Source organism: Myotis daubentonii, chromosome 2 (assembly GCF_963259705.1).
Source record: "Myotis daubentonii chromosome 2, mMyoDau2.1, whole genome shotgun sequence".
In the NCBI taxonomy this organism is placed as follows: domain Eukaryota; kingdom Metazoa; phylum Chordata; class Mammalia; order Chiroptera; family Vespertilionidae; genus Myotis; species Myotis daubentonii.
Genome location: NC_081841.1, coordinates 19,218,655 through 19,231,311, shown reverse-complemented (window position 1 = coordinate 19,231,311; position 12,657 = coordinate 19,218,655). Strand labels below are relative to the sequence as shown.

The following is a 12,657-nucleotide window of genomic DNA, read 5'->3' as shown; positions in this document are numbered from 1 at the left end:
AAATTTTGGGTCTCAATTGATAATTTTTTTCTAAAAATTTTTATTTTATAAGTAAAACAAATTGTTTAATTTCAAATCTCATTTTTTCTTTCCTTTAAAGATTGAAGTCCTTACAGAATTAAGTTTCTTTTCCGAAGCCTTTCATGAGATATTCCAGATTTTTTGTGGAAAGCACATGCCTTCCTTCATACCTACCAGTTCTAGAGCTTGTGGGAGAGTGAAGGTAAGCCTATTGATTTGATTCAAAGACATTTCTTTACCTTTTGAAGGCTACTTTCCTGAAATCCAGGGGATGCTTCCACAAAGGTGTGTTTATAAGTCTCTGGCACTACAGACCTTTCTGCTAAGCCTGGCTATCACTGTTGTCGGGCTTTTACCAGCTTTCATCTGTCTGGAATGGAAGGGTGTCCTGGGGGAGGGAATGTGGTCTTGGAGTACATTTGTACAATAAAATTCTCTATTATAGTTATTATGGTCTCAGTAGCACATCTTATCAGCCACTACCTCTTAGATTTTTGGGAATCTTACCTAATAATAGACAAACATGGTAATTGACCATACCTTCACTACGCCTCCCATTGGCTAATCAGCATGATGTGCAAATTAACCACCAACAAAGATGGTTAATTTGCATACTAGGTTCCAAGCGGTGGAGTGAAGTCTGATGGCCCAGGACCGGAGCAGCAAGGCCTCACACCCTGGCGCCAGGTGGAGCAGCGAGGCATCACGGCCTGGGGTTGGCAGAGCAGCGAGGCCTCAAAACCCCAGCACCAGGCAGGGCAGCGAAGCCACAGGGCCCTAGGATCAGCAGAGCAGTGAGGCCTCACGGCCTCAGCGCCAGGCAGAGCAGCGAGGCCTCACGGCCCCAGGATGGGCGGAGTAGCGAGGCCAAAGGGCCCTGGGATCAGTGGAGCAGCGAGGCATCATGGCCCCGGGGCCTACCGAACAGCGAAGCCTGACGGCTCTGGGGTGGCTCTGGCCAGAGCCCAGTCAGAGTGAAGGCCTGGGTCCCCAGTGCGGAAGGAAACCGTTGCCAGCAGCCAAGGGAAGGGAAGGCCTATTGCATGAATTTCTTCGTGCAATAGGCCTCTAGTACTCTTATAATTTCTGCTCATTTTTTTGTGTGGATGTTTTTGACTTATGTACTTTATACCAAAACTAGAGGCCTGGTGCACAAAAATTTGTGCACTCAGGGAAAGGAGGGTCCCTCAGCCCGGCCTGTGCCCTCTCGCAGTCTGAGACCGCTTGGGAGATAATGACCTGCTGGCTTAGGCCTGCTCCTGGGTGGCAGAGGGCAGGCCTAATTCCTAGGTGCAGCCCCTGGTCGGGCTCAGAGCAGGACCAATTGGGGAGTTGGGGTGCTTCCCCTGTCATGCGCAGAGCAGGGTGAATCAGGAGGTTGCAATGCCACCCTTAGTCACGCTCAGGGTAGGGCTGATTGGGGGGTTGAGGCACCGCCCCCTGTCACACTCAAGGCAGGGTCGATAGGGAGGTTGTGGCGCCACCCCCTGTCACGCACCGAGCAGGGCCAATCAGGGGGTTTGGGGCTCCCTACCCTGTCATGCACAGAGCAGGGCCAATCAGGGGGGTTGGGGAGCTCCCCCCTGTCATGCACAGAGCAGGGCCGATCAGGGGGTTGAGGAGCTCCCCCCTGTCACTCACAGAGTAGGGCTGATAGGGGAGTTGGGGCACCACCCCCTGTCACACTCAGGGCAGGGCCTGTGGGAAGGGTGGGGGTTGTGGTGCTGCCCTCTATCACCCACAGAGCAGGGCTGATCATGGGGTTGGGGCGCCGCTACTGTCACACTCAGGGCAGGGCAGATGGGGAGGTTATGACTCTACCCCATCACACACAGAACAGGGCCTGTGGGGGGAGGGGTTGGGGCGCCACCCTCTATCACCCACAGAGCAGGGCCAATCAGGTGGTTGGGGCACCGCAACTCTCATACTCAGGGCAGGGCCAATGGGGAGGTTATGGCTCTACCCCATCAAACACAGAGCAGGGCCCGTGGGGGGGCGGGGGTTGGGGTGCCGCCCTCTATCACCCACAGAGCAGGGCCAATCAGGTGGTTGGGGCACCGCGACTCTCATACTCAGGGCAGGGCCAATGGGGTGGTTATGGCTCTACCCCATCAAACACAGAGCAGGGCCCGTGGGGTGGGGGGGGTTGTGGCCCCACCCCCTGTCACACACAGAGCCGCAGGGCGATCAGGGGGTTTGGGTGCTGCCCCCTGTCACGCTGATCCCGGTTCCAGGAGGCCTCGCAGCTCCTCTGATCCAGGTGCTGGGAGGCATATTACCCTTTTCCTATATAGGATAGAGGCCTGGTGCATGGGTGGGGCTGGTTGGTTTGCCCTGAAGGGTGTCTTGGATCAGGGTGGGGATCCCCACTGGGGTGCCTGGCCAGCATGGATGAGGGGATGATGGCTGTTTGCAGCTGGTCACACAGCCTTCAGGGTGGGGGTCCCCACTGGGGTGCCTGGCCAGTCTGGGTGAGGGGCTGAGGGCTGTTTTCAGGCTAGGACTGAAGCTCCCAACCGCTCCTTTTTTCTTTTTTTATTCTGGGCCAGCTTTAGCTCTGAGGCCTCAGCTGCTGAAAACAGGTTTCTGGCCTTTGTTTACCGTCTGTATTTGATACAATGTTGCAGTCTGGCTGGCTGAAGCCCCGCTGAGTAAAGCAGGTTTCTGGGGTTTTGTTTAGCTTCTATTTTGCAACATAGTTAGTTAGAGTTGCTGCTGAGAGGCCGTCGAGTCAGGCGGGGAACGTTGGAGTCCTCCATCACTGAAACAAGCAAGCCTCCCTGTTCGCATCAGCTGCCTGGCTGCCGGCCGCCATCTTGGCTGACATTTAATTTGCATATCTCGCTGATTAGCCAATGGGAAGGGTAGCGGTCGTACGCCAATTACCATGTTTCTCTTTTATTAGTGTAGATGTTAAAAATGTTTTTCAAATTTCTTCTGATTTCTGTGAGGAGAGGACAAACCTCAATTATGTCTGCTCCTTTTTGACTTTGGGAAATTGTTTTACCTGGCTTGCTTAATTTGTATTTGTAAATCAGATAATTGAAGCATCCTTAAAAATGTATACTAGTGTTTATTTTAAATTAGAGTGAACTATTGCTTTCCTCTGCTTTAGTTTCATGGTGATCTGGGAATCACTGGGTGATCTTGTTTTGGGAGATGCTTGGACTCTCGTGGGCCAGCAATAAAGGAGATAGAAGGAGGTCACAAGTCAGTTTCCTGGGGGAGACAGCATGTGGGAGGACTGAGACTGATAGATACATGCTGGTGGGATTCAAATTTGGAAGACCTAAAAGAAGCTGGGGAATAGGCTGTAAGTCTTGAAAATTACTTGTTTAAGTTCACATTTATATATAATACATTCGGTACTTTGGCTTATCCCCCTAAAATGCATTTAATTATTTCTCAGTCTGACTGCTACAGCATTATAATTTACTGTAATATGGTAAGTATGAGGTTATCTACAGAAAATCCTAAGAGGGACATTCAGTAGGCAATAGGATACGTGTATCTGTGTGTGTGTGTGTGTGTGTGTGTGTGTACATGTATTGATCTATTTATCTTTTGAGGAATCAGTTGGGTTTTGTTCATTTTCTGTAGCATGAATCAATTATTTTCTTACCTCATAAAATTAGAGTGTTTTCTTGCTTCCTTCTCAGTCAACAGCCTTCCCCTATTGTAAATAGTTTATTTTTATTATTAAAATCATATTTTAATTTAGTTAAATATTTATTGAGAGTTTACTGAATACAGGCACTATTCCAGGCATGAGGATAGAACAGTAAAAAGACAAATAGAGAGTTAGAGCCTTCCTGGAGGCATACTACTCTTGGACAGTCCAGTGAGGAAGACAATGAACATATTAAGCACATACATATATGTCAGGTGGAGATGAGCTGTGAGGACAGGCAAACTGAGTTGGGAGGACCGAGTGTCCAGAGCAGCGGGTGGCTGTTTTATTGAGGGTGATTTGGGAAGTCTCTTAATAAGAGAGTTTTGAGGGTGAAAGATTTGAGAGACTAGCTTTCCAAGAAGGAGGAGCTAAGGCCCTGAGGAGAATTTCTGCAAGATGTGGTTGAGGAAAACCAAGCAGACAGGTGAGGCTGGAATAGAGAGGAAGGGGAGAAGAGGAGGGTGACACAAGAGCTAGGTCTTATGGGACCTCACAGGGCTTGGTCAGGGCTGGAGTTTAATATGAATGAACCTTGCAGAGCTTGGAATGGAGGAATGACTAGATAGAAATTGAATGTCAAATGACCACTTTGCTTGCTGTTTGGGGACTAGACTGCGGATAAGCATGAGTATAAATAGGTGAACCAGTTAGAAGGCCTTTGCAAATGATCTGAGTGATACATGACAATGGTTGGGGTAACAGTGGTGGAAGGAGTGGAAAGTGGTCCAATTCTGGGGTTTGCGATGGTAGAGCTCACAGCATTTGTGGATGATGGTTTAGATGTGGGATAGAAGAGAAGGGATCAAGCATTATTGCAGAGTGTTCAATGTAAGAAACTGGTAGGAAGAAGTTTTTATGAACTGAGATGGGGAATACTGCTATGGCAGGAGTAGATCAGTAAGTATGAGAGCCCAACTCAACATACAGGAGGGGATCTATTGTTGGTAGGTGCAGAGCATATATGATCTGAGATTCAGGGGAGAGGTTGGGGATTCAGGTAAATTTGAGAATATTAACATAGGTATATTTATAATAATGGGAATGGATAGAATCAGCTGGGGACAGAGGCAGATGAAAAAAGTAGGAGTTAGACAAATGACCCTTGGGGTCATCCACATTTAGAATCCAGGAGTAAGAGAAGGAGAAAGAAGCCAGTTGGGTGGAATGAGAAACGAGAAAATTTTTAATGGTCACTGTTTTCAACAAAATAAATAAATAATCTGAAGCTAATTTTGACAGGTAAATTTCATTTTTATCAAACTATAGTTATCATAAGGCAAAAGTGTGGGTACATTGTCTCCTAGTGTATTGGGATTTAAAATTTTGTATTCTCAAAGTTAGTTCACAGTTTTACAGGTTGAATTGGGAATTTAAGAAGTGTAATTAAAAGAGGAAATGTGTTCAGGGTTTATAATTAAAATAGGTGTCAATGTTATTATTTAAAGAAAGAATTAATGAATTAGATTTCAGTTATAAAAGTACAGTAGGTCATCAAGAGGTTTTTGGAAATTGCAACTTTAAGTGCAAAGATGTATCATGAAATCAATTTTGTCATAAGAAAATTGATATAAGGAAGATCAATTTTCCTATGTCATATTTCTGGTCACAAAAACCAACATCACCAAACTTCTAAATAAAGACCCCAAACACTTCTAATATTGGCCATTGAAATAATTGTGACCTATGCATGCATGTAAGAAAGATTCATAAATAGAAGTAAAGTAATGGTTTTCCAACCTGCTTAATCCAGCTCAGGGTCATGGATAGCCGGAGCCTATCCCGGCAGCTCAGGTGCCAGATGGGAATCCACCCTGGACAGGATGTCCTTCCACCACAGGGTGCACTCACTCAGACTGGGACAACTTAGACATGCTAACTAACCCAATATGCACATCTTTGGGATGTGGGAGGAACCCAGAGACCCCAGAAAAAACCACACAGACATGGGGAGAACTTGCAAACTCCACATAGATAATGACCCCCACTAGGGATCAATTTTTTCCCTCATCAATGTTAACAAAATGGCATTGAATGAAATGAATTTATTTGAGTACCTGCTGTGTCTGAAAAAGTCTTACAGATTATTATTGGATTTTTCACAGGCTTTTAAAAATTATATCTTTTAACATTCTACTCATTGATATTCTGCTCTCATCACCAAATCTAATGTCCCATCAGCTCTCTTCAAATTATATCACCAAGGAGCTCCCCCTGGATTCACTCACTTTTCATTGTATTATAGGAGATAAAGAATATCTTCAAAAAAGCAAAAAAATTTTAAATACTACCAACACTTTCTTTCAATAAGAGCTATATATGATATCTTGGTTTATGGGTCCCACAAAAGCAGATTCTGAGACAAAGATTTTGGGGGCAAATACTGTAGTATGTTTGGAAAGAATGGTGAGCGAGTGGGAAAGCCTGAGAGGGAAGTGAGGAAAACCATTCCATGGAGCATTAAGGAGGGCCCTGCTGTCGGCAATTGAGACTCTCTGAGAGACCAGTTCCCTATACTTCTGGAATGTTCTTGTGGTCACAGATTGCCCTCCAGCAGAGAGGCACAGATAAAAGTAGGATACCTTCCATAGGTGGCTGCCTGTCCACAAAAGCTGCTGGTGACTTCCAGGTGACCAAGGGGATATGAGCAGGACATCAGTATTGACATCTACAAATGCATCCAACACAATGACACCACAATTTCCTGTGGCAAATAAATTGAATATTTCCTAATGCAACATTATGTTTAGAGCCACACATATTAATAGGTAATTCACTAAGAAGGAAAAGAACTACAAAAAGAGTCATTCTGAAGAGTTAACACCATTTCACCTCAAACTGGCCAAGATATTTTTAAGGGCTAATACTCAGTGCTCTTAAAAGTGCAGTAATCCTGGCATTTTCATAAAACACTAGAGGCCCAGTGCATGAAATTTGTGCACTGGTAAGTTTTCTCAATTACTTCTTATCTTATGAGCCTGTGATTCTGCTTCTCAGTATCTACTCAAAGGTGATCACTGGAAATACAAAAATAGTCATTAATGTTATTTAAATAGAGCTGTATGGTGAGGTGAGGGTGGGAAGTGGTCCCATTAGATGTCTAACAATAGGAAAGAGGTTATCCTGCTACATTCATAGGATAGAACATTGCCTAGCTATTAGACTGAAGCTTATAAATAAGTTAATGGTGTGGGAAAGTAATTATGATATAATGTTTAGTGAAAAGGAATACAGATCCATTTATAAAAATTTAAAATATATCAAAAAGAAAAGACACCAAAATATTAACATTGACAACCTAAAAAAGTTTATTTATCTGTGATTTATTATTTTCTTCTTTCTACTATTTTTGTCTTTGACTAGAGCATGTAGTACTATTAACAGTTATATCTAAAAGAACATTCAATATTCTTGTTTCTAATGTTAATGCTTTGTATGTTGACAGGCATTTCAATTATTTGACTCAGGAAAACCTCTTACTAGTAAAGAAAATATACAGGTAAGGATAACAATAGTTTATATAAACATTGGATATATACTGTGGATAAGTTTTGATTCATTTCAGTCTATTTGAGAAAATACTCTATGTAATATGCTCTTCTATTTCTCAAAATCCTGGGGCCAGACCTAATATTGGACCCAAACTGAGCTGGTTTTCAGATTGGGCAAATATCACTTATTGCTTCTAAATCTTTTCACTTACAAATGCATTCAGTTTGTTCATCTAGCCATGTCAAGTATCTAACTTTGATATTTGTCTGGATTACCTACACAATAATGGTTGACTTTGATGTAAGAAAAGGATTTCGTATATTTTGCAATAGCCCACTTGTTCAATCTCGCTTTTACTCATATCCTTCTCCCCAGTTTGAGACTGCCTCTCAGCCAATGGTTTGGAAAGTTTTCTCCTTTTATTAAAATTTTCTTTATTGAGAAATAATTAACATATCACATTGTCTAAGGTGCACGATGTGTTATTTTAATCATATCACAATATGATTACCACCATAGAGGAGCAACTCCTCTAATTCCCACCATATTCTTTACAAAGAGAGGGCTAAACTGTCCATTTCAATATGTTTGTTCTTGTTAATTGAATGATTGGGATGTAAGCTTTGATGACCTCATAGCATTTAAACAACTTGAAATAATTATTTTTAAAGATTTTAGGACTATTGGCAGTCTGTCCACTGGAAAGTGTTAGAGCACAGGAGTGGTAGTGCAATCATTATTCAAAGATGTTATGGACAGGTAAGGGGCTCTTACACCCAGGTGACATATCATGCATATAAACGGATATATATACATAGCTTTGTTTTTTTTTTAAATGCTAGGAAACAGTATTCTGTTTTATTAAGTAAGGTATTTATTTTTATTAAATAATTTTGAGAGACACTTCAAACTTGCTTTATTTTTGTTCTCCCTAATTTTGATAGGAATATATCAAATGTAATATAATAATCAAATAAATATAATCTTATTACTTTTTTATTATTGTTTATTTTATTCCACAAGCTTTACATATAATTATGCTTCAGATGATTCATTGTTTTGGCCTTAAAATTTATTTTAACTTGTAAGCAAGTTGCATAAAATGAAAGCACTGATATTAGAAGATACAAATATATATTCACATTTCATTTTAGTGTTCCAAGATCTTGGGTATTTAAGAATATTTCTTTCTAGTCATAAATGCCAATGCATCCTAAAAACACTACTTTAAAAAGTGATTTGAGGTCTAAAGGGAATGTCTGCCTGATCATTTTTTTAAATAAAAGACTGACAGGATAATGAAAAACTGATTTCTATTAGCTAATTAATTAAAACAGAACTGTTGGTCCGCTTAAGACTTCAGATTACTCTTTACATGGGTTACATTTTTGTAGAGTGAGAGAAAGAAGTGTTAGATAGCATTTCTAATTAATCTTCTTTTGATTCTCAAGTGTTTGTGTGTAATTGTCAAGACTCATTAAATCACTGTTGTGGAGAGAAAAGAGAAAACTCCTCTCCCCACTCTCACCCCCAAACAACCCGTTCTTTTTCTAGGTCTGGGATATCAACCGTTTTCCTAGTACAACAGTTTGTTGCCAGCTCATTTTCAGTGCTGCTCCAAGGCTGGCTCTTCTGTATGTGCTCATTTCCACCCTTCAGAAGCGGTTAAGAAAGAATGGACAATAGCAACAGACCTCCCCACTGACAACATGGCCTCCCACTCACCCAAACAATGTTCACATAAAATAAATACGTTCACTCTTTTCTAGAATAGATAGCCCCAGCATCAGCATTTTATATTAATACAACAAATATTTAATAAGGGCCTATTGTACACAAGGCACTACTCTGGTGCTGTCCAATAAACACATCAATCAACAATACGGACAAACTCCAAGCCCTCAGGAAATGTATATTTTAGTGGGCAAGACTAGTAGTAAACATATAAGTAAACATTATAAATAAGTAAAACATGTAGTATGTTAGAAGGTGAACCTTCTATGGGGGAAAATAAACCCAGAAGTGTGTAAAGGGGATTGGGGCATAAGGCTAGGTTGGGTGTGATCAGGTTAGTTTTCACTGAGGTGACATTTGTGAACAGACTTGAAACAACTAAAAACACAAGGCATATGAAATATGGAGAAAGGGTGATCTAAGAAGAGTGTACGGTGAGAGCAAAGGCCCTGGGGCAGGATTGCCTAGCTTGGTAAGAAACATCTTGGCCAGTGCTTCTAGAACTGTGTGAATGATTGCAGAGCAGTGGGAGATGAGGTCAGAGAGGTAACAGGGTACCAGTTTGAAATGGGGCCTTTGAAAATTAGGTTCTTACTCTAAACAAAATGAGGAGCCACTGGAGGGTTTAAAACCGAGGTGTGGCCTGATCTGCTTGTATTTTAAAAGGATCACTTTAGCTAATCTGCTGAGCCTGTTCTGTACTACATACTGTTCTCGTGCTGTCAATCAAACGCATCAGTTAACCAACAATACAAATTCCGAGCCCTCACAGTGTGTGCGTGTGTGTGTGTGTAGGGAGGTAGGTGCGCAGGGGTGGGAGTGGGGTGGGGGGAGGGGGGAGAGACTAGAATACCTTTTTGGACATGTTCAGTTCAAGGGAAGGTATTGAGTCAGAAGTTGGTTATATGTGCCTTGAGTTCAGAAGATAGATTGGAGCTGCAGAGGAAATCTTTTCTTTCATCAGCAATTAGAAAAATTAAAAACATGATTAAGATCATCTAAAGGCAGGGAGTGAGGAGGCCAAAGAGGACTGAGCCCTGAGACACTAAGAGATGGAAGAGATGGAGAGGAACCAGCAGGGAAGACTGACAAGGAGTGGCCAGTAGGATAGGAAAGAAATCAAGGGATTGTAGTGGCTTGAAAGCTAAGAGAAGCATTTTCAGAAAAGGGACTAGTGTCAAATTTTGCTGATGAATCAAGCACCATAATTTACTGAGTCCTAAACATGCATTTTTTTCCACATTTAACATCTCTGAAATTAGAATGAATTTTACAGTTGAGGCCATGTGACAGTTTAATTGGTATATGAGATAAAATTTTATAGATTAGCAATTTTCAACCTTTTTCATCTCATGGCACACAGAAACTAATTACTAAAATCCTGCAGCACACCAAAAAATGTGTTTTTGCCAATCTGACAAAAAATAGGTATAATTTTTATTCATTCACACAAGACAGCTATTGTGTTGGCTGTTGTCACTTTTTTATTTGACAATCTAAGGGAAAAGAGGTCATTACGTGTCAGGTATTGCATGCTTTAAAAATTCTTGTGGCACACCATTGTGCCACAGCACACTGGTTGAAAATCACTTAGATCATAAGTAATATGACATATGAAAACTAAGAATTGAACATTGGATTTGGTCAATAGTAGGCCATTGGTGATGTTAACCAAAGGGTTTCAATGTAGGGAAGGAGTGGGTTTATAAGCAAATGAAAAAATGAAAGGAGAGCAATTAGAATATTGACAACTCATTAGGTCACACACCAAAGGGGAGCAAGAATTGGGGGAGTAGCTGGAGAGAAAGTCAGGATACAGGGTTTCTGTTTTTGGAGATGGAGAAGACAGCATGGCTGTGTGCTGATGGGAATGCCACTTGGAAAGGGAATATTTATGATGGAGGAGAATGGCTGAGTAGACCAGTGAGGATAGGTTCCATGGCCTAGTGGCAGGAAGGCAGGCAGCGTGGTGAGGCGGTGCTTGGATAGGCTGAAGAGATGGTGGAACTGTGGGGGTCTGTGGATGCTACCTGACTGCTTCAATTTTCTCACTTAAGTAGAGAAATCAAGGTCATTACCTGGGAGGTAAATTGGGAAGGAGGAGTTAAAATCTAGAAACAAAGAAAGCATGGAAATGGTTGTCTAGGAGAGAGAGAGAGAATAAATGGACTGGGTTTGGTCAGGAATTTAAAGTGGGACCACTGATCCTGACAGAATGATTTCCCCTGGCCTTCTTCAAGTACAGGGTGCATCCTCCAAGATGGTTTCATGTTGGTTTTTACCAGAGAAGTACATATGCACAAGATTGGGGTCTGGGAGTTTAGGGCGTTCACCAGGCAGAGATCTGATGATTGAGTGCAGATCTAAGCTGGGTTAGGGAGCTGGCTTGTCTCCCCCTTCTCCCCATTCCTGTTCTCATAGCTCTAAGTTACTCACCTGAAAGCAGAATGGTCAGCATGCATGGCTACTGAGCTGTTGCAGTTTCTCTATTTCAAAAGTGTGTCCTCCTTTGCTCTCAGCCCTGTTTCACTCTCATTATGTGGCAGGGCGGGGCTCCTGGGGCAGGTCATAAATTGGTGGGAAACTGCAGAGGCGCTGTGGAGCCTGGATGATTCTGACATCACATGTTTCTCTTGATAGACCTACTACTATTCACGGTACCTCGTGTCTGTCCCTGTATTCTTTCACCCAAAATCAAATAAGGAATGCAAAAGGGGACAGAAAGCCAAAAGTATATAAAATAATGTTTTACTTATTTGCCTTTATAAATTCTTTTCCCATTTTTTAGGCACTTGATGACTTAATCAATAAAGGCTTGCCTCAAATTCTGCATACAGTTGGACATCAACATCTTATAAATAAGTTTTCGTTTGTTAGAGCATACTTGTTAGTAAGTGTGGCTGCAACAATAAATTACGTTCCAGAAAATGTATTAAAAACGGCCACCCATGGATATGTTTCAGAGAAGAGCAAAATGAACTTTCCAAACTTGAAAGGTAATCTTTTGTTTCATTGTTTGCTTGCTTTTCTTTCTCCTCTCTTGCTCCAATTCTTCCCCCTCTGCCCCCAGTAATCGCTATGAACAATATAGTATCTATTCCTCCAAATTTTCTCTGAGATTACTAATGGCACACATATGCTTATGTTTAAGTACAGGCATATCCATAGTCATCCATATGTCTCCATATCCATACATTTTATACACACACACACACACACACACACACACACACACACACACACACATATATACACAGTAGGATTTGACATTTGTTTACAAATGATATATTTTGATATTTTTCTGCATCATGCCTTTCTCATGCAGGAAATCTTCACTAAAACTGCTCCTAAATCAACTGCTATGCTTCAGTTCACTATACTGGCTGTGCAGAGTTCTATGATGTCAGTGTTCCATGGTGGTTCAGTCATTCCCATGTTGATGCTCATTCACTTTGTTTCTAGAGAACAGTGCTGAAGCACTACCTATCCATATGATATAGTGTGTATTCTATGGGTTAAGACACCCATGGATGGAATTTATGAGCCGTAGTATATATGTATTTTGAAAATGTATTAGATGTCACCATAAAAAGAATTGCTTTCATCATCAAGTCTGATGTTTGGGTTTTTCATATATGTCTTTTATCAGAGAGAGGAATCCCTAGTTTGTTGAATAATTTTGTCATGATAGAGTGTCACTAAATGCCTTTTCTGCATATATTGAGATATTCTGTGGTTTT

The 12,657-nt window shown here is 41.7% G+C and overlaps 1 protein-coding gene across 1 annotated transcript in view; it reads left to right on the top strand.

The window, feature by feature from the left end:
• CFAP54 (cilia and flagella associated protein 54) overlaps positions 1-12,657 on the top strand; it is a 252,763-nt gene that overhangs the window by 154,815 nt on the left and 85,291 nt on the right. The window contains exons 47-49 of the mRNA XM_059681924.1: positions 101-223; positions 7,137-7,190; positions 11,706-11,913. Coding sequence (XP_059537907.1) covers positions 101-223; positions 7,137-7,190; positions 11,706-11,913 — 385 coding nt within the window. The remainder of the gene's footprint in view (positions 1-100; positions 224-7,136; positions 7,191-11,705; positions 11,914-12,657) is intronic.